Source organism: Liolophura sinensis, chromosome 7 (genome assembly GCF_032854445.1).
Source record: "Liolophura sinensis isolate JHLJ2023 chromosome 7, CUHK_Ljap_v2, whole genome shotgun sequence".
Taxonomy (NCBI): domain Eukaryota; kingdom Metazoa; phylum Mollusca; class Polyplacophora; order Chitonida; family Chitonidae; genus Liolophura; species Liolophura sinensis.
In genome coordinates this window covers 59,499,651-59,523,495 of record NC_088301.1, presented here as the reverse complement: position 1 = coordinate 59,523,495, position 23,845 = coordinate 59,499,651, and the positions used below count along the sequence as shown (strand labels likewise).

General features: G+C 36.2%; 1 protein-coding gene across 1 annotated transcript in view; it reads left to right on the top strand.

Moving 5' to 3' along the window:
• LOC135469729 (protein MON2 homolog) overlaps positions 1 to 23,845 on the top strand; it is a 221,177-nt gene that overhangs the window by 40,910 nt on the left and 156,422 nt on the right. Inside the window, 1 exon segment of the mRNA XM_064748295.1 lies at positions 12,559 to 12,660. Within this exon segment, the coding sequence (XP_064604365.1) occupies positions 12,559 to 12,660 (102 nt within the window).

Sequence of the window (23,845 nt, the reverse complement as noted above, 5' to 3'; positions counted from 1 at the left end):
CATGCTGCAGAATTTGTTACCAAATGGACAGATCTGACATACTTTTTCTGCGTGCTTTATTGCATATGATAATGTAAAAAAACATATTTGTATGTACATGTGATTTATTTTTCTATTTTTTAAGGTCAGTTGTTCCATCATCCTTGGTTAAGGGCAAAAAATCCTGTCTCTGGTGTGTAGGACAATGGACATTAACCTGTAAATTAAATGTCAGTGTTCCCCGGATAATTATCAGTATGATTTAAGATAGTCGTCACCTGAGGCAGAACTTGCCTGGTGGAGCTTTGTCGTTCCTCTTCCAGCATTTCTAATTAGAGTAGAGTTAGGGAGATGTTAAGTCTCCCCCAAGGGAGCACAGAACTGAGACACTTCATCTTCTCCCACCCAGGGGCACTGTACAAATCCCGATTTACCAATGTTAAATGACCAAGACATTTCCTGATGAAATGTGTTTTTGGACATCCTGAAAATCCTGTTTACGGATTTGTTGTTTCCTTCCCAATGTAACTGGTTCAGTTTTACTCCAGTTCACAGGACCAGTCATTGTCAGAGACACAGCATCCAAAGATGGGAATATTTTAAATGGAACAGATTTGAAGCATATTGTGCTTGTGTCCACTTAACCTTTTTGTTAAGGTCAACATTTTCTCTTCTACTGTCTCAGTTTTTATGAAGGTTTAATTGCATTCTCAGTGAGCTTAATAGGGGTTTACTTCAAATTGTGATCAGGGTATTTCATCCCAATCTACTGGTGGAATTAAATGCATGTAAAGAAATTTCATAACTAACCTTCTCCAGGAGAGATAAGTCAAATTATCTATTAAATTCACTAGTTCCTTCTAATGATTTACTCTATTCGTGTATGAAAAAGCATGTGACAAGTAAAGTCAGTGTAAGCCGCATTGACTTTAATAAATTGCATCTTTTCCATTACCAGAGGTAACATTGGAATCAAAAAAAAAAAAAATCTTCAAATGGCATCATTGGAGGTAATCTCATGGTGCTATATTAATGGATATACATAGACAAAGTATAGAGTGAAGTTTATAGGATGTATCTTGAGTTAGATGTTTTATTGGATCAGCGTATTTTTTGCTTTCTTCATAGCCAAACCTTGGTACGTACTTCATGCTCAGGGTTGTATGTCTGTATTATTTTTTGTGAAGTTCAAACACTCCTAGAAATTTTGGTTTGACTTACTTTTATGTCTAGAAGTTGCACCATCAGTGTGTGCATGTGTATGCTAATGGCCTCCATGAAGCTAAAGGTACCAATTGCTTCTTCAAGTTTTGATTTGCAGAGTTGTGTCCCTTTTAAACTTTTAACTGGCTTACAGTTGAATCAGAAACCAGTTGATGCAGAATTCTGTAAGACGGATCGGAAGCTAGAGACCATGTTATCTTCTTAGTAACAAACAGCGTGGGTAAAGAAAATGGTCCTGCCAACATTATTGCATAGGAAAATGCCTATTTTTGAATTGCTGTCAGCAATCTTGCATGCATTGGATTTGTATAATTTTCAGCTTTCCAGATAGTTTGAGTATTTCTGCAGAGCTTTCGTGACATTATTTTTTACTGCTAGGCCTTGCTGGTCGCTAGTGAAGTGGCAAAGTGACCTTTTCCCAAATGCTTTAACACTGGGCGGCCATTTTGTTTTAGACACAAAAGGCCCGCCAACTTCCGACTCGTCTTACAGAATCGTGAATTTTAGCTAGAAAATGTATCTGTTAAATAGTGTGAGCTTTTCACTTGATTCTGGAAGATGTATATATATATATGTATATATATATATATGTAAAGCACATATTTTGGATTTTCAGTTTTTATAATTATTCCCATTTGCAACATTACGGAGGGTAATGAAATGGCTTCATGATGCCCTTACTCTGAGCAGTTCATTGTCAAATGACAAAGGTTACTACATTAGAGTGTACATCTTGATGTATGTACCTTCTGACTATGAGCCATTTGTTACATGTGAAAAAAAACAGTCTTTGTTGAGGACAGGTTTTGTGATAATTTGGGTTTGTGTCATTAAGCAGAAATAGTACCATGATTTAGTTTCCCCCATCTACCCACAATGAACAGCCTTCAGCCAAGGAGGCCAGGATAATGAATTTTTCAGGAATGGTGTCATCTGCTGCCTCCAGGCTGTATTGTAGTAGACCTAAACAATGACATATAGAAGCTCTCTTGGTTGTGTTTGGGCTATACCTTCACAACTGGATCCCGCTTTGCTACTGGATGAGGCTGTAAATGTTCTAATGATTAATGGCCCCATAAATCTCTCTGTGATTTTCTAAAATCTATGACAGTCAGTGATTGTCATCCCAGATTTTAAATGTAAAGAGGAAAAATATGGTGTGGAGAGGAAGCAAGAGGAATTACTGGTTATTTTTTGTGTGTTGTGACAGAGTAGTGACTGCTTAATTGTCTCTTGTATGCTCAACTGCAATAAGGAGCGGTTATAAGTCTAAATTTTTGTATTCTAAAACTGTATGATAACAACTGGTAGTCTTGTTTCTGAACCTATTTGATAACAACTGGTTGTCTTGTTTCTGAACCTGTTTGATAACAACTGGTTGTCTTGTTTCTGAACCTGTTTGATAACAACTGGATGTCTTATATTCTAAAACTATATGATAACAACTGGTTCTCTTATGTTCTAAAACTATTTGATAACAACTGGTTGTCTTATATTCTAAAACTATATGATAACAACTGGTTGTCTTAGATTCTAAAACTATATGATAACAACTGGTTGTCTTATATTCTAAAACTATTTGATAACAACTGGTTGTCTTAGATTCTAAAACTATTTGATAACAACTGTTTGTCTTAGATTCTAAAACTATTTGATAACAACTGGTTGTCTTATATTCTAAAACTATATGACAACAACTGGTTGTCTTAGATTCTAAAACTATTTGATAACAACTGGTTGTCTTATATTCTAAAACTTTATGATAACAACTGGTTGTCTTAGATTCTAAAACTATTTGATAACAACTGGTTGTCTTAGATTCTGAAACTATTTGATAACAACTGGTTGTCTTAGATTCTAAAACCATTTGATAACAACTGGTTGTCTTATATTCTAAAACTATATGATAACAACTGGTTGTCTTAGATTCTAAAACTATTTGATAACAACTGGTTGTCTTAGATTCTAAAACTATTTGATAACAACTGTTTGTCTTATATTCTAAAACTATATGATCACTGGTTGTCTTAAATTCTAAAACTATATGATAACAACTGGTTGTCTTATGTTCTAAAACTATATGATAACAACTGGTTGTCTTGTATTCTAAAACTGTATGATAACAACTGGTTGTCTTATATTCTACTGGCCCCGATAGCACAGTTGGTGGAGTGTCTGCTTCGGGAGCGGTGGATCCAGGGTCAATCCTGAATCGAGTCAAACCTAATACCTTAAAAGAGGAAGTTGCAGCTTCCTCGCTCGGTGTTCAGCATGAAGGGAATAGTGCAATGATTGGTTGACCCGTTGCCAGCTACCTGCGGATGGTCGTGGGCTGGCTGCCGTCATATAAGTGAAATATGTTTGAATGTGGTGTAGAACACCCTTCAAATAAGTAAATAAATAAATAAATATCCTGTAACTAGGTGTATTTGGTTATGTTACTTGTATTGTGAAACAAAATCATGCTTTATTTTCTAATATTCCAAGTGAGTGGATGGATGTCTCTTGCATTCTAATACTACACTTATGATCAGTTATTTTCCTCACGTTCTAAAATTATTACTTTAAAGACTTTTTGTTTCTTATGTATTGTAGAATAGTAGTATTGTATGTTTGTGTTAATATCCTATATTCTAGAAGAATATGTGTGCGAATATTGTCTTTCTCACACTGTCATTCCAAAACAACAGTAATGGCAGGTTGTCTGTTTTGTATTCTGTAACTACAGTAAGGGCTGGTTACTTTTATGTACTGTGAAGCTTGTACAATGGTTACTCTTTCCCTTTGTCATACTGGGTATTCTTACAGTACCTTATCAGAGTATGGCCACGCCTGCTGAGTATCAAGCTGTGGGAAGAAATAAAAAGTTATGAAACTAGATACTTGGGCATTAATCACACAGCTTATGTTTTTGTGTTTAAAAAGACATTATTATGGGTCATGCAGAGTTCGTGACTGAATTAGATGTAACACAGGTCTGTTTCATCTTATGTCCACTTGTTATCCTGTGTAAACACTGAACTGAAAGGTTGTCCTGGGGATGTTAAAATTGAGCATTTTTGGGTTGATAGTACAGTTAACTCAGTGCATGCAAGAATCAATTGTATCAAAGCTGTGTCATAGGCTGCAAAGTAGAATCAATTTCTCCCCTGGATATTGGTAATCAGTGACTCCTTTGTGTGCTGCTTGATCGTATATGACACTTTTGTTAGGCGCATTTAACATTTATAGGTTTTTGATTATGTACATATTTGCTGAACAAGGTGGCAACATTTTATTGACGCTTTTTGTTTGGTCTGTCGTATGAACAATGTCACAGTCATGTTAACGTATTGTTTCCTTCACATTATTGCATTTGATTTGTTGGGGTTAAGGCACAGCTATCTGGAATAATGAACTTGCTCAAAAGTAAATCAGTGGGAAATTTGACATTGAGGTAACATTGATGTTTATCTTCAGTGCAAGCCCATAAATTCAATACTTCGGCATAATGTGGTTTAGCTGGTCTACCTCCAGTTACACATAGACTGCCTTGTATGACACCTTGGCTGAGTTTTAAGGCACAGATCTCCCACTGACTGCATGGGTTGTGGTGTATGTCAGTGGTTTGTCCAGTTCACGTGACAGTACTAAACATGATATGCCCAGCGCCAAGTCCCCCCACCCCCCACCCCCACCTCCTCAGAAAATCAAATGCTCCGATTTTGAAGTCTGGCATATAACTTAATTTACAAATATATTGATGACCAGAATTGAAATTTTAGGTGTTTTTGTTTTATTTCATTGTAGTTATGAAAGTGTTCAAGTTTCTTATGTTAAGATTCTTGAAGCTGTAAAACTAGTTCATATGTAAATTTACTGAAAGCCTACTGACAGTGTTTACTTACAGAGAATCAAGTGAAACAGAGAGTAAAATGACAGACGCATGTTATTATAACCTCTTGGTAGCATGCAGGCGTGATTCTTGTCAAAGGATACAGAGCAGTAAGAGAATAGGTCCTCAGAATGAGTATGCATATCTATGATGGATTCTTTGAAATTATGTCCACCTTAGCTTCCCCCAGTTGCCTGCCATCCCTGGGGAAAAATCAACATTCTGAGACATTCCACAAAGTTTTTTATTGATATTTCTGTGGGCTTACATGCACATGACAGGAAATCCATTCACTGTGTCACCCCAGACAGTCTTTGTCTTCGGACTTGGTGCCATTTCCCCTCCAGACTGTCGTTGGTTAATGCTAGTAGATTACCATGGGGTCAATGGAACAGTTTCATACAGAAAACTTAGTCTCTGACCGTATTACCGGTTAAGGAAACTTTGACCTTCGGCCCATCGACAAATTTACTTTGAAACCTGGACAAATTTGACTTTGGCGATGTTCTTGACCTTTGATTGAATCAATTACACTGCACATAGTTCAAAATGTGACACATTATGGGCCTCAAGTCCACTGGACATGCCTGTGTGCAGACTGTCTGTCTGGTTACTAGACGCATAGGTGTGGCAATTGTTTGTTATCCCAGGAGAGATTGGTTTTCTTCATGTGAGAGGAAGTATCCATACCAAGATTGGTAAAATAAGGCTACATGTTTTGCCATAAATTGGTGAAGTTAAAAACTCATAAATCAATATGGAAGCTTCAGCATATAAACAGGTACATCTTCAGGAAACTACACTGAGACCATTCTTCATTCAACCATCACAGGAAGCTTTCGCAGAATAATTGATTTATGATCTTTATTTGCATTTCTGTTTTTTCAGTAGACCAGGAGCTGCTCATGAACACTCATATATTTAAACTGGGTACAGTTAAGCTTCTTGTTTTTGTTAGACAGTTTAATGCACTTTTGTTATTTTTCTAGTTTGATTCCACTTTATTGATTCAAATTACAATACCAAGACAATAAGAACATGCCCATTAATACATTAAAGGCATAAATTTTAAAGAGTTTGAAAGGCCAACATTTTGACTAAATCTGATCTCTGCCTTAGTTTGTGGACATTATTGGTTTATCATCATTAAGATTGTGGCATTGTTCATTGTTATATAGTTCTGCGGGCACTCCCGTTCACTTTCATAGCCCATTAGATCCACTTAAATGAAGTGATGATATTACTATCTTTGCCGCGTGAAATGCATTAAAATGGATTTCATGTTGAGAATAAAGCACTAGTTACACATCGGAAATTCTGATCTTTACCATGCTTTGAATTATAATTGAGTTATAAAGAGTGCCGCAGAAAGCTTTCGTGGGCTAACTTAGATGTCTTGTTCAGGGGAAAGCTGTGTTTTTTGTTGTATTTTTTTTCAGGTTTTTTTTTATCATTATTATTTTATTTTTTTTTTGATGCAGAAATGTTGCGGAGGAAATTGACTGAACGGCCTCCAGAAAGCTGTCTGGCTGGGTCTGCTATAGTGTAGCTGGTGTATCGGAATGCAATAAAAATCTCATGGGGGGTAGAGAGACAGTCGCTTACACTTCAGGTTGGCAAAACCAAAGCCATAAATCTAACCCATCACTAGCATTAATGTATCAATACAAAGTACAGTACATGGTGTGTAATTACTGTTGGAGGAGTGACAGTCTTTCGTTGAGGAAAAAGTGAGAGAAAACGTACAAATGTAGGTGTTCTGGCTGTAGGTGGTGGAGAGTGGTGTATGCCTGGGGATAGCTTGTTTCCTCAACCTCCTGCCTATACCCAGCTGGACTGATTTATTACTGGGGTTTACCGAAAACCTCCTTTAATCACTCAGGCCATCTGTTTGTTTCAAAGCCTGTGTGGCTAGTGGGTATCATTTACCGTTTGTTAATCATATTGCAAAAACAACATACCTTGGAGAGGACTAATTACAGTTTATACATTTTTGTCCAAGTATAACACTTTTTGTATTAATCTCTTTGCACAGTTCTTCAAAAAGTAAATGCATGCAGTGACTGGAATCACCCTGTTTGTTCTTGATTTGTTTTCATGCAATTTATCCCAAACTAATCAACCGGTTTTGTTGGAACTTACCATACATCTTGCCTGTGATCTAAACTTCGGAATGTTTAATTTTAATGATAAGTGGGTCATTGTTTACACAATTACCCATCTTTAGGTGCTTAGTGGACATAAGGCACAGAGGTTTTGTTCCTGCAAATCCTGATAAAGTATTGATTTTCACGAAACTTTGTGCACATCTGTCCAAATATCTGAGCATGTGCATGACTATTGACACTCAGATTATTTTCATTGTTACATCCATTCTGGCACATGGCGTAATAATGTTTTGAATATCCATAGCGTAATTATCTGTGTGGTATGTACAATGGAATGAACAAGGGCCCCGTTTCACAATGCAGCGTACAACATTTTTTTATCATACATTTGTCTTACGTCACTATTACTGTACCATTGTCCCATATATGTGCGATTATCGTTCACATCTTCGTGAAACTTTGCCGAGAGCAATATAATTGGTGGCTAAAAGGATAATGGAACATTACTAAGCTTTAACATGGCATATAGTCCAAACAGCCCACCTTAAAATTACTAAGCTTTAACATGGCATATAGTCCAAACAGCCCACCGTAAAATACCAGCCTTCACTTGCACCTTATTCACCAAAGAAAGACATAACAAAACAAAGAAAAAATATATTTGGAATAAAAATGAATTAAGCTTTCAGATAACACACATTTCATTGCTTTTGAGGTTTTCTGGTTAAATTATATTCCGAAAATAAGCAAGCTTTTTTTCCAGGCATGTAGGTTTTATGCTTGATTCTTGGCCTTAATATTCTAGAAAAAACACCCCAATAACTTGTAACAATAACTTACAAGAGGTAAACAATAGCTGTCCACTATGACATTTAAAACCTAGTCTAGAATGTCACTATACTTTAAACTCATTGTACTATTCAGTGCATGAAGGAGTTAATTGCAGCAAACAACTTTGCTGGCAGCTTTACCATATCAGTAGAGTGAACTACTGTTATTGACCATGGTGTTTGGAACAGCTTCAGCAAAAACCAGCGTTATCAATCATCGCTGTAAGTTTCTCTTACTTTGTCGTAATTCACAATTCTTCCCTTAAGAAATAGTGATTAAGAAAGTAAGAAATAATGTCCAGCTGTGGCGTGTGTTATCTTGAAATGCAATAACGCAGTGTGGACCATTGTTTAAGCAAGACCTCTTTTATCATATTAAATTATCAATAAAAAAAACCTATCTCTGTAAATTAGCTGAATTTTAAACCCTGTTCCTCCAGACAACATAAGGAATAAGAGCCCCTCGATCACAGAGAGTAGATTATTTTATTTATTTCGAGTGGGTGTACAAAACAAAGTCGTTTTTTGGGCTGGTGTGTTCTTTCTTGAATTGTTCCTGTGTAAACAGTTGCAGATAGTTTGGAACATGGAATTATATTCATCTCATATAATGTTACACTTTTTGTTGTGGGAAGAACAAATGTCTATAATGAACTTTGAAGCCTGATCTGAGGACATGGTGTTTCTTGTTCATATTTTAACGTATTTACAGCATTTAGTATTGTGGAGGCAAAGTTGGCAAGGAATCAAGTAAACTGAAAAGGTTTTTAATCTGAAAACCGACAGTTACCCGAGTACATTCATAATCATAATGGTGTAATGTTTTTGTCAAAGCAACCCTGTTTCATTTAGCAGACCATCAACAGCGACACAAAAACTTTCGTAAGCATGAATAACAAGCACCGCCACTGACATTTCTGAAAGAAAAGAGATAAGTGAGGGGACATTTCTGTACATCATTGCGTCAGCATTTATACTCAACTATTCATATATTCAACATTTATGCTGAAAACACTTAGTAAATTATTTTGACGACCATATACAATAACAGAAGTGCATTGATCACAATTTGAAAAAAAAAAAAATTGAAAGCTTTGCAGTTCACCTTTTGAGATTCTGCTGTGTGGCAGTAAATAAAATTTTGGATCTTACATTGCTGCAAATAGTGCAGCATAAGTAAAGGAAACTATTTAATGATAAGCCCAGTTTAGTCTAGAAAAAAAAAATAGACTCAGTGAGATGAATGTATAGGCTTGTAGCCTGGAAGGTTGTACATATACATGTAGGTAGGGAGAGATTAATAGTTAATATGATTTCTCCTGGAAGTGACCACTTGTGCATACACATTCTTTGGAGAATTCATGTCCATTGTCAACTTTTCTGTACTTTATATGTAATATGTTACTTGACAAACACAAAACAAAGCAAATGAGAGATAAACTGGTTCAGGTATTTATATTTGTATCCTTCTCTTTATCAGTTTTCTTAAATGTGATAAAGACCTGTGCTGGCTCAGTTGTTCAGAGTGTGAGTCTCTTCACCAGAGACCACAAAACCTTAATAAATGAGATTACATGTTTTATTCTAGGTCTGGCTGGGTCAGTGCCAAGCATCATGTTGGTAGTTTTGTCACATACGCTGTGAGATCGATGCGAGGGTTTCCTTAGAGATTTGCCCAATTATCACTACCCATAAACTGAATCACTGTGAGTAAGCAGACTATTCCGCTAACTCAATGTTTTATGATGTAAAACATTATTCCTTTGGTTGAAAACATTATTCAACCAATAAACCCATACAGACTGTCCTTTATGGAACCACTGTCTACATATAAAGTTATTGACATGGTTGTGAAATAGTGAAAAAAAAAAACAACAACAAAAAAAACAAACAGCCCATATTGAGGAAATAATAATGGTCTAAATAACGGCATCAAGATATTCTAACAAGCAATATATATGTTATGTATGTTTATAAAACAGATGAATCCATAAATATGTATGTGAGACCATTGGATTGTTTTTACTATGTATGTGTTCGACGAGTTGATGTATGTTGAATGTTTATGAAATGGAGATGTGAGTCCTCTTTAATGTTTACCAGGATTAACTACTTAATGAAACATGCAGGCGAAATAAACAGCTCAGTGCACTAGGCCCACCAGTGAAGTGAGTTGTATGTTGTTACAAGAGACAAGGTAGGCTGCTGTAGATAAGCACTGCTTAGTCCTTTTATATCCAAACTAGTTTGCTAACAGATTGTTTGCGTCCAAGCAGTATGATGCTGCTTGATTCTGATCAGTAATTACACCTTTTGTCTGCCTCATGTAACCAACACTATTTCTGTCCAATCTTGCTTGCACTGAGGGACTGTTGGAAGTACAGATAAAAGAAAATTTTATGTAAGCATAATGTGAAAAACAGGCAAAACAGTATTCAGCAGCGTGCTACTAAATTTTGCTCTTAAACGTTCATTGTGTGGGCGATGAAGCATTTCATTAGGCATGCACCGTTACTTCTTTGACAAATAATGTATCTGTGTATAAAGTTAGGCATTGATGCATGAATGGACACCATTGTGGTGCTTCCTTTTAACATGGGTAGAAAATAACCCAAACCTTAGTAGCTGTCTCCGTTGTAACAACCAAGCCTACTCTGTGAGATTGGTGAAGTTCCGTTTTATTTAGGCCTAAATGACTCGTGCACAGGATTGATTTACCTTTTTCCTCAGCAGTTGTGCCTTTTAATCCCAGGCTTGAATGGCCCCTTCCTCCACCACAGAGGGGCAGGGATTTCTACAATATTCCCAGCCTGACTAAGAAATCTAGACAAATATGTATTCACCGGCGTAGCATCATAAACAAGGCCATGGACACTAAATAACTCCCACTCCTTCAAGAAAGGAAATCTCAAAGTTGATGTCAGCATCAGAAGAGGGTCCTCTGTGGGAGAGGCATAGCATGTATATGTAAATAACCTTACTTGTGCTTGTGTTTTTAAGGGACAATCAGCACTGCCAGACTAAGTTTTTAGTAAGCCACCAGACTGCAGTTTTCAATGATAGTTTATATTTATCTACCTACTTTTTTCTTTGTAACTTTTTTGAGTGAATTGTCTACATGTATCTGTCTGTTTATTATAATCTAATAATTTGCATTTGTTTATACTGATCAAGATTAAAACTACTATTCAGTGGTAATTTAAATTGAGTTAAACAAACACAACAGATTGGTATAGGTTATTTTGAAAGTTGTCTATAAAGCAGCAATGTTTGACGACATCCAGGCGGTTCTATAAGTCGTCTTAAGTCATTCTCTCTTTCGGTCTTTGTATTGATGTGTCTGTCAGCTTTGTTCATGACATACATCTTTTAACCCATGACGCCTATTTTTTGACATGGTCCTTTCAGTTAATGAGAGGTTGAATGCAAGACGACAGAAAGTCTAGTATCGTGAGGGGGAAAACTCATAACCATTGCAAATTTGTAGCTGAAAATTGGCTGAAACTACTCTGGGTTTTGAACCAAGAACCGCAGAGTAAGTCACCACCCTGACAGTCAACTGTCTACGCCATTCATACGCCACATGGAAGACTTTAATTAATGTGTGCCATGGCATAAAGTGGATATGTGCATGTAGGCTGATAATCTCTAGAATTTTATTTGAGATCATCCTGACTACTGTAAGTGCTGTCTGGGCAAACACTGACAGCTTCAGTTTACCTTGGACATTTTTTATTTCTTATGCTGCACACTGTATTTTAAAGATGACTGGTCATTCATGGTTCTATCATATCACAGATTCTTCGTGTATATTTTGATATTGTTTTACATGTAAGTGTACTAGTTCACATGTTTAATGTATATGTCTAACTTTAGAATACATGTAAATATGTGTATAGAAATTGGCTTCTGTAAAGATTTCTGGTAACCAGCATTATTTTTTGTTGTCTGTTAGTTTGTAAAGAACATCTGCCAGGAATGTCTAGGTGGATATAATCGATTATAAATAAATAAAAACGAATCAGAAAAACAATGGTAGAAATGTATCAATATTGCAAGTAGATTCCTTTAAGGCAGCATGCATTGGTTTATTTGCCTTGGTGGTATTTAGGCCTTACGCAGCAAAGCATTCCTTCCAGTTCATTGCTTAGTGCTAAACCATCAAGTAACAAGGGAAGTTCATTTAATAGGTGCAATGCTTAGGCCATTCAGGAAAGTGTGACTGGGCAGTTTTATGTGGTTACGAAAATTAAAATATTTTTCTAGTTTTATTAACGGCTGATTCACTAAAACCATGCGTATTGTTCTAGTTGGTGGTTCCCAGATGCTCAATGCCCCAATGCACCTTTGAGAAATAGTGTTACTTTTGCATGCAATTCTGTCGAAAGCATTTGCCATAATGGAGCATGCAATCAAACATTTTATGCAACTTACTAGTGTGTTGAACATCTGATTGTTGTATAACAAAGGATATATGAGAACTCTTGAAAATTGAAAGAAGAAAAAAAATGTTTAATCAGTTGTTTTTCTCTTGGGTTTACAGGAGCCATCTCTCTTTGCGGTTGCTAAGCTGCTGGAAACGGGTCTCGTTAATTTGGCCAGAGTCGAAGTCTTATGGAGGCCCTTAACTTCTCATCTTTTAGAGGTAGGATTTGACAGCAAATCGCCTTTACATTTCATTTATTTTTCAGATAGATGCTTTGTTTGACTGGTACTGTTTGATTGATATCCATTTTTTGTGTTGGTTGAACTTCTGTCAGACTTGGTGTTTGTGTGATTAAAGATTTTGGCAATACTCCCTGCTGTGTGCACGATACACAGGAGTCAGGAAATGCCTTACATGTGCTTTGGATTAGAATAAGCTTCAAAATACTGAAGAATTACAACTTATAATTTTGGCTCTTTGATGTTTTTCGTGTGTGTGGGTTGTGGAGATGTCCATCCAGCAGCAGGTAAGTAGTTATACTAAGGTTTGTTCATGTAGAAAGATTTATACATGTATATATGTATTGTATGTGGTTTGTTGATTATTATTTCTGCCAAGACAAAGGCTTTTAATGCAGTTTTTATAAATTTTAGTTAGCATTTGTTACCTCCACCATATGCCGGTAACTTGCTGTCACTATCTTTGGCAGACTTATGATACGTACAGGACAGGTTATAATACCTTAAGTCGAGGAGTCATTTTAATCTAAACTGACCCAAAACTCAGTTCATACTATGTAGCAAGATGTGTTAGAGATAGAAGTGGTCCAAAAGTTAAGGATGATTTTGATAATTTGTTAGAAGACGTCATTGTTGTGTGTGATGTTGCTGCTATTGCCATTTCAGGCTTGTTTGTGATTTCTGAATGTGTGTTCACAACCAACGGCAGGTGTGATTTTATGCCACCACAGCAGTTTAAACTGAAGCAACTGTGAATGGCGTCTATATTTTAGGTATTATCCAGATGGATAATCTATGTTTTAGCTCACCTGTGAACGGTAGAGGGGAAGCTAATGTTATATGGTGGGCAATAAGATTTATGGCAGTAGTAAGGTATATGTTGAGAGTGGTATATCAAACAGTACTGTGTGTATTGAGCACAATTACACTAGAGGGGGATATTACATCAATGTCCTGTAAACAAAATAGTTACCATAAATTGCAAAATTCCTTCTTTGTCACTTTTATGTCTTAGAATCAGTGCTAATGTAATTAATGGTAAAGGAAATGTTACAGGTAACGGTGCTGTCTCACGTAAAGGTGCTGTCTTGAAAAGTGTATGCATGTATTTACCCCCAGATAAACTGTTTTAACTTGAATAGAGTTGAAGATGGAAGGAGCATGTTGTTGGAAAGATTGGAGAGTTTGGAATCAACAGAATGTTGTGAGCACTGCATCAAATATGGCATTGCACATCAAAAGGTTTCCAAGTTGTTTTTCTTTCTAAATTTATATGTTTATAAATAATGATAACTTTTCATTAGTTTTTCAGTAGGCCTGACTGTCGTTATTTTAGCTGAAAGGTTACTTTGGGAAAAGCTAATTGTACAAGTTATAGGAGTAATGTATTTAAAGGGAGTGGGGTCAGAGTAGGAGATTATTTTTACCTATTTTGATCCCAAACTGGGGTTGTTGAACAGCTGAGAAAAGAGCTATGTCCCATTTATACATTAAATTGACTAGCAGCTTTTCTGAGTGCAGAAAGCATTTATAACACTTTGAATTGGTAGTCAACTGAATGAATTAAACAGGAAATTGTTCGTAATTAGATCACACCTTACATATGGCATAGGTTTGTTTTCCAGAGTTAGTACAATTGTTAGTCTAAAAAAAAAACAACAAAAAAAAAAACAGCCATCATCATGCTGAATTAAATATTACTCATTTGATCAGCCAGTCAAAATGTTGCATTGGAAGAGAAAAGTACATGCATATACTACATTGTGTAGTATACTTCATTGACACTTCAGGTGACTTACTGGAATACCTCACATTCTAGTATTTTGTTTGTCATACTCTTGACACCTGTCCTTCCTTTGATTTTATAATTTTACTGCTTTGGGAAAATGATGTAAAGGTAATGGTTGGTATTACATATACATTAATTTTTTTTTAAAATCTGGAGGACTTTATAGTTTACAAAGGCATATGAACTTAGTTTCAGCCTTTATTGTTCTCCCTCAAAGACTGAAGGGTTATATCTCTTTATGAGTGTTTTGTTACATTCTTAAAAGTGACAAATGTATAACTGTTATTGCTAAAATATATTTTAGTCTTGGCTTGGACATTCAATTTATGTATACATTTGTCTCCAGCATTAGCACTTTTTACTGAACAAATCTTAGTTGTAGTGAAGAGAACACTGTTGGAAGAGTTTTCCATTTAGTCATATATAAAAATATACACATGCCGACTTTATGATGTAATATAAATGATTCTTTCTCACATCATTGTTATGTATGATTTGGCACTGCTTTAGTAACCACTAAACCATTGAAGCCCTCTGACGTTAAGATTGGTAGACGAGTTATCCCTCTGTCAACTGTTCCTCTTCCAAGTAAAGAAACTCATGGCTTGTAGAAATGTTAACTTTTAAACATGTGCTTTTTCTCCCTCTGGAATTTATTCCCCTGATTATTTTTGTTTGTAGCTGCATCAAACACCTCCTGTGCATCTTTTAGTGACGTCGTACCCCAAATGGCAGACCTGTGAAGTAAAGCTTTAGTGAAATGAAAATATTTTTTAGTCCAGGTCAAAGAAAAGAACAGCATTCCTGACAAAGGGTTTTCAGCTTTTTTAGGTGGTGGAAGCATAAATGAACATTGTTTTATTTTTTTATATGGTATTGATTTATTATTTGCCAGAAAGAGATATGATGTAGTAAAAGGTATTGCATGCTTGGGGTTACATAATAATGACATCCCTCACTAATTAAGTGTGTTTTTTTCATCAACAGCAAAAATTGCAAAATATTTGCTTTAATGTCTTTTTAATTTCAAAAAATGTTAATTTCTTAAATGAGGCCACCTGGTCTTTTCATTGATAACTAGTGAACAAAACTGCACTAAACCTTTGGCAGACTCGAAAACCGAGGTTTGCTATGGAAACCAAAGGCAGGGAAGCTGATCTCTTGTAGACACACGAGTGTTCCCAGTGAAAGATAAATTGTCTTTGGTATACAAGGTATCATACTGCGGGCTATGGCGATTCCACAGGTCGATAGGGGCTTTTTACCACCACTGTTTGCTTTGTTCCCATAGAGAATCCTTCGGGCTCTGTTCTGTACTTTTGACGTGCCACAGATCGAAGTGTGAGCAGTCAAGGACAAAAGTAGATGATGCACAATGGATGGCAGTTTGAAAAGAACACATTAGTCGCAAATCTGGTGGCTCACTCCACATCTAGCCTTCATTGCAGGCTTCATGACTGCCTGGCCTCAGGGAGCATTAGACAGGTTTAACCCTCAATTGCCCATTCCTCTTAATAGACGGCCTCGTTAAAGCCAATTGTGTTTATTTTTCTTGATAGATCAAGGATCCATTTTGGTCCACAATGGTTTAAATCTACAAATGCTATGATGTTGTAATGCGTTTTGTCAGCAGGTGTGTGTAAGGAGACAATTTGTATAATCACACTGGTTTGAATTTCACTTTTCTTGAAAGCCCGCTATTTATTTGTAAAACTCGCTAAGAAACATGCTGTGTGCATGCTACATGTATATCGATAATGGTCGGATATATTATTTACAGGCATTGCTTTTGGCATAAACTTATAAATATAATAATAATACATAAATAAGCTTCAGTTAATCTTCTAAGTCTTCCAGCATCCTAAAAACTGTGAACTTTGATTTCCTACAAAGATATCCTGAAACCACTTGATTAGACACAACAAGTCATCGGATTTTAACAACAGACAGCCTAGCTGTTTGAATGCTCTCATAGCTGCAGTGTTGTTGGTGCATCCTTGTGCACATTTGGACAGACATTGTTGGTTATAATCTGGTTGAAAAGTTTTTATTTTAAAAATTAAGAATTTGGTTGATTTTAGTTAATTAATTTGAAAAAGTAGGAATATGCAAATTACATTCTTATATGACCCTCCCATGGGTAACAGGTGATTTTGACTTGGAACACCCCATCATCGCCTTTGAATGTCAGATGACGCATAGATTCTATTAGCGCAATGTTACGTGACCGAGAAGACTGCAAATGTCTAGGAACATACAATCAAGACTGACCATTGGAATTTTCTATCACCCACTTGTATGTTAGGAGAGATCCAACTCTTCTTATGTGAAAGTACATGTATGATGAAAGCTATTTTATCTGAGTAACTTTGAATAATTAGATATGTAGGATATGGTATTAAACAACAATGTAATACAGAAATGACTACAAATATGTCAATCTAAGGAATATGCGCATATTTCAGTTTGCCTGAAATTATTAAACATAACCTCGATCACAATACAGCAGAGGACAACATCCTTTTCATGCATGGATCACACCTCAAAGCACAAAGTATCTGAGCAAGTTTTGTAAGGTGCTTTACACATTTCAGTATTTGTGTTGAAAGATGTACACTTATTTATATATCATATACAGGTCTGAATTGTAAGAGCTGGACTGACATCATTACACTATCGTTTAACCTGAAACCCCATAATGAATGCAAAGCTGACTGATTTCATTAGACGTCAACAATTTTGCTGAAGATAAACGTTACTCTACAGCGCTTGTGAATCTCCCAGAATGTCTATGGCTTTATTCTTGTCTGTATGTGTGAACATACTGTATAAAACTTTAGATATTCGACAGGAAATATGGAAACTTCATCCATCAGACACATTATCATGTTTTATATGGCTTTGACCAGCAAACAAGGATATTACCTTTTGAAAAACCCTTACATCAAAGGCCGTCTATCGTACACTGAGTACCAATCCAGCTAAAACCAGGATTAAATCTCGTCTCATCTGGTCCTTTATAAGAATTCTTGGGCCAGGATTCGAGTGGTAATATGCTCGTTACCGTGGTAATACTTTTTGTGTTTCTTATCACCGTAATTAACTGGATTTGACTTTTGTTATTTTGGTTTTATAACCACCCAGCAAATGCAGAGTGATGAAAAGCCTCATTATCTTTGCTCTCCACTCTGAGCCTAGTCCAACATGGGGGTGGTGAGGGTTTGTCTGTGAGGTCTACCTGTAATTGTATAAACATGAGACACTGATTGCAGATAACAAATGTGATATGTTGTCTTCATTTGTCGTTCTCTTATTGCTGACAACAGTCTCCCTGGTTGTGCTCCAACAATCTTTTTTGTCACCGGCACAGCGTTTTTATCATTCATGTTGTTACATGGACTTTAAATGCCTGTCTCAGATAGGCATGTTTTTCAACTTTGGGTGTAGGGTGTATTGGTAGCGACAGATTGTATTGATATGTATTGGTATTGGACAGACGATCATGTATAATGGGCTCAATAGTCATGGAGATATGGAAACAGATTTAACGTAGTAGCTAACTTTCTTTCAGCCCCTAGGTGCTGCTCTTACCTCAGATTAGCACTCACTCTATGCTCGTACTTAAGTCCCTGAAAAACTTACAACCTTATCCAGGCGTCGATGAAATAGTGCTGCATTTCAGATTTGAATACATTGCAGCAAAGGCACAGCCTTTTCAGAACTTTTGTACTACTATGACTTTGAAAGATATTAAATAATTTCTCATCATCATTATGATTATAACACGCTTTATTACAACACACAAAGTCTTAGAGAAAGGACACCCTAAAATTTTTATAATTCTTTGTTATTTCTAATTATTAAATGGAAAGCATTATATTTTACTAATTTAGCGTAAATATACATGCCCATGCTGTAGATAACAAACTTCATACCTTTACATGTACTTCACATGACATGGTAAGCACGTTTTTTCTCTGTCAGCAGCGTTGTAATGAAAGAGAGGTGTATTTTAGTTATTCTGTATGTTTGTACATAGGATAAGTTCATTTAAATTCAAAGTAAAATTCAGTAATATACATGACCACATGTTTCTTGGATTGATTTTTTCTTTGATACACCATCGAGATATAATCATTCAACTATTCCTCATTCCTCGGGATGGAGACTTCAACAATGCTTCAAGCACTAAACTGAAACCTTCTCAAGATTATCTTCTGGGGACCACTACTGAGACAAGGTGTAACTGGAAACCTAATTTGCAAGGATAAAAGTACTTGTTTTGTCTCAAGCATTATCTACAGCATTAAATGATCAGATTCCTGTGTCCTTAATAATGCCCTTTCTCCTGGATTAACCTGAAAAGTGAGATTTACTGAGATTGCCTTATCCAGAAGAAACTGTGCCAGCCTCTTGCTAGATTTGTCTGTACTCAAAACCACATGCATTTAGCAAGTTGTACAGGTATTCACTAATATTTGTTTGCCATTAATTATGAATGCAGGGAGAGGATTGTTGTCCATTGGCGAACACAAGGAATGAGGCACAGCTTTTGTCATGACTGTTCTTAATTTTGTGTATGGCAAAGAATGATTTTCATGTTGAATAATAATAATAATAATATCTTTATTTTCAGAGAGTAACAAACTCACTCAATATGACAGTATTGATGTTCCCTGAGGCCCACCATTCAATCGCACAACCACTCGGCAGTCACATGGGTTATTAAAAAAAAAAAAAAATTACACCAAGCATCAATAAGTTCAAAGTTATACATGTATATACATGTATATATAGAGGTAAAGGCTTTACAATGTGTTTGGCACTTTCTGCCACTTTTAGTGTAAATTTTTAAACGCTTTAACTGAGGAGGCAGATTGCACGTAGGCAGGCAGACTGTTCCACTGAACAGCCCCAGAGTATGACAGGCTTTTCTTAAGTTGCTCAGTGTGGGGAAAAGGAATTTTTACTTGATTGCTTGTGCATGATCTTAGTTCATGATGGGGCTCTTCTTTGATTGGGGACAACTTTTTCATATAGTCGGGATAGTGGTCATTTAAGGATTTGTAAACAGTGAGATTTTTTTGGTGTAGGGTAATTTCATGTATAGCCTTTAAGTTTAACATTTCACAAGTTTCAGCTGATGATTTATTGTTACGTTTGTCTAAGATAAGTTTTGCAGTAGTATTTTGAAGTTTATATAGGCTACTCGATCAAGTAGGCCTTTGGAGCAGCTGCACAAAACAGGGACAGCATACATTAAATGAGGAAGGATATAACTGTTATAAAATAATAATCTTGTTTTAAAGGGAAGAAAAGGCTTCTGCCTCCTCAGTATTGACAATAGCTTAGACACAGTACTGCACACTGAGTCAGTGTGACTCTGCCATGAAAGAGTACGGTCTATATGCAGGCCAAGAAGCTTCAAATTTTGTACATTTTCAGTTGCCCGGCCCTTGACCATGACATTGAGTGAATACTGATGACAGTTTTATAATTTCTGGGTAGTTCCAATAAGGCTGGACTTTGTTGTGGAGACATTAAGAAGCATTATATTTTCAAAGCACCACTGATTTATAAGTTCCATATTAGAATTAAGTCTGATTGAATTTCAGATAAAGATTTGGAAGTGTTGTACATAGTGGCGTCATCATCATAAAATTCTATGACACAGCCGGAAACATTTAAACAACTGTCATTTAAGTATATTATGAATAGTAAAGGGCCAAGAATAGAATGCGAATCGAATGTGAATTTGATCGACATTCAAGGTAAGAAGTTATCCATTTCATTGTTAAGTTGGCGAATCAATATATATTTACATTTGCTTAGGAGTATGTACATGGGCAATAAATTGAACCGTGTTAAATTCTTCAAGTCCATTGAAAGGAAAACTTGTCATTCTACAGCCCATTGACTTGTCATTCTCATTATTAGATGCAAGAAGAATACTTCTAAAATGACATGTATGCATGAATGGGGTAGTCAGGTGATTTCCCACCTGTGATGTAGAGATAAGCACACCGTGTTGTGAGGCAGGCAAATGGTCTCTGCTATGACAGTGTGGCTCGGGCTGATCAAACCATATATCCACAGAGCTTACACACTGATTACATTGCAGCTTTGGGCACTCTGATTTTACAGTGTTTTTGTAGCGTCTTGTGTGATTGGCCCAATGCAATACTTTTGATTGATCACCTGTTCATAAGTTGTGTCCTTTCATTGGATGAAAAAGCAGCCCTTGAATTTGATGATTTAGAACCATAAAGGTTAAGTGACTATTGAGACATGCAATGATCCATACATACTTGTAGGTTCTTTGAAGAATTTCATTTTTGTGTAACCCTTGAGCAGGTCATGGATGATATAATTATCATGTACTTCTTCATATCAGACACCCACATCACTGCCTCTCATGTGAGCTGGTAGCCTTTATTTTGTGTCACCGTGGGTTAATGTATATATATTTGGTTTTAAAAGGTATTTCCTTGTATGAGCTAGCCTTATGGAAGAAGAGGTATTACATCAGACCTGGCTGTGTTTGTATTTCAGAATCTGAATCTGAAATGATAAGGCCTTTTATCATACTTGAAAGCCTTCAGACGTAGATCACTGCATGATGGGAGAAATTCTGCATGAAGGCATTGAAGGCGCTTACATGAAGTGCTTATGATATTTGAATGGACACACATTTCATCTCATTCTGGAAGTGCATTCTTATTGTTAGGTGTGTTAGGCTGTGTGTTTGTCAGGTCTTTTAAAGAACACATTTGCATTTGCATAGACACAATAGAACATGCACTTTAACAGTTCCTACTTCCTTTTAGAGGTAATCATAACTTCAATGAGCCAAATTTTGTTTTGTTTTGTTTTACATTGTTGTCATTCTTTCAGGAAATAGTATTAGCTGATAATGCTTTGAACTTTAATGTCAAGGTGCTAAATTACAAACCATGCCTTGCAGGAAACTGTCATCTATATAATATTGTGATTGCTTCCAGAGCATCAAGGTGTCCAGAACACATCAGCAGATTAGTTCCTTCCTAAACAGGAAGATAATGCCTGTCCTTTCTCTATGTACAACAATTATTAACAGCACAGCCTGTTTCATTTTCTTTTCATTCTATTGACCTGCTATTAAAGGCCCTGTGGGTTTTGTGGAGGTTGATTAGTATGTATGTGTAGTGCTTGTCTAGATGCTTCAAGGGCCAAGGAACTTGCAGTTCTATGAAGCTTCTGTAGCTTAAAGTGCCACTATGGTCAGCTGTGTCCATAAAATTTTCCTGATGTGATGTGATAATATTCCCTGTATGACGTTGAATCTGGCAGAGATGTGACGTTGAGTAAGGCCTTTATGCGGGAATGACATCAAGAGCGTTTGAAAGGGCAGCGTCATTTGTGGATATATGTCAGTGATTGATGACGTTATGTGTTTGTGGGTGATGTCACACCAGGCAGCGTGGAAGGGACAGAAATATTTTGTTTCCGTATACACTGCTGAAACATATAATATCGGTTTTAATTCGCTGCAATGTTTTCACAATTAAGGAAAGCAATTCCGACTATCCCAGTCTTTATCAATTCACTTTGCTTTTAAGACACAGATGATTTGACTCCAAAGTAGCTCTTTAAAGCACATTAAGCATTTATGTTTGAGAACTGCAAAGAATAATGCTCCTCTTTCTCTGAACAGAATTCAGAGAGCATTGTTCACACTGAGACTTTCCATAAAATGAGATGTACTTTTTCACATGGAACATGGTTTAAGTTACAATCATGTGAAATTCAGCCTTGGATTTTGGCCAAATTTTTAGGCCTTTTTGTATTCAAATAAGTATCTACAGACACTTCAGCCAAGTGTTCAAGGTGTCAAAAACTAAATTTGGCCCAGCGCTGCATAGGATCATTCCCTTAAAATACATGACTGCAGCTGACAAGCATGAAGTCAGTTGTAATGAAGTATCATTTGACACAGAATCAGAGTGATAAAAGTGGTAGAATTAGAGGTGTATCTGTTGAAGAAGTTAAGCTTAAAGGCTGCTATGGGGTTTTGACTGCGGAGTATTTGTGTCTTTATCAATACATGTATCACCCTTCTGCATGTGTATGGCTGTCTGTTAGTTGCCTACACCAGATGTACAGCTCTATTACTGTTCATGATCATATAATGTCAAGCTTAAGTCAGATTTTCTAACCATATCCAGCTGTCCTCTTTTTGTTTTTTTTATTTTTCGGTGGTAGGTAATGAAAATGTTAATTTAATCTATTGTTCTACAAGTCAAACATGTGGGTAGACAAAAGTATAGTGTTACGGTTGAAAATGTCATAACACTGAATGCATTTCTGCATCCTAAACTATGTGTATGTCTCACCCTTCTGCCTTTGTTGGGGTTCTGACTTCAACACAGTCCTCATCTTGTTTCGTCCAATTAAATAATTGTTCTTTTCATGAATAAGGCCAGCATATAAGACAGCAAGATAGATCTACAGCATGCTAGAAAAAAGTTTCATGGTGTTATTGTGTGGACAAAAATACAAATCTCTCTGTAGAGGGTAAACAACATGGAAATTAAAAGCATGTATAATTATTACAAACAGTAAGGCTGCGGAAGCGAGTGAAAGTCTTCTGCAGTGTGCTAGAAGTTATCCATTGTAGCCAGAAAAGGTACATCAGAAGAGTTTGTTAAGAATGTCCTTGTAATGACGAATGCTTGGGGTTTTATTACATACTTAACAATTTTTCAGTCGTATGGATGATGAGGAGTCCTTACATGTTTGTATGTAAACAGTGTTTTCTTGTGGCAGGGAGAGTTACAAATTTTTATTGCCAACATATATTACATAAAGTTTGTATTAGATTAACTTGCCTTTCACTATTATAACTAAGCACATGGTTGAAAATCTGTGTCACACGTGGGAAAAGTTTCTCCATGGATCCCAAGTTTAGCTGGGTTTTTTTTTCCAGGCATTTCAGGTTCATCCAGCCACAACAAAACTTGTTTGCCTTCATATACAGCATGAAATATTCTTCAGTTTGGCATTAAACCCCAACCAAATAATAGATAACTGGTCCTTTTTTGAAGACTGGAAGGCTTCTGGCTAACATTTTGTTTTTAGATTGAAGCAGTGTCAAATGGGATTGTTTTTGATGGAATATGTACAAAGTAGTCATTAAAGTTTCAACACTAACCATGAAAAAATGCATGTTATTAGTTATAACAAAGATTTGTCGGAGAGGACATGTTGGACAAAAAAAGGTGAGTTTGACATTAAACATGGCAACTGGCATTAATTTCCTTCCCACTATAGCATGATATGCCTTAACTGCTTCAATTTTTTCCCTTTGTTACCTTGCCCTTGGCATTGGGTAACATTG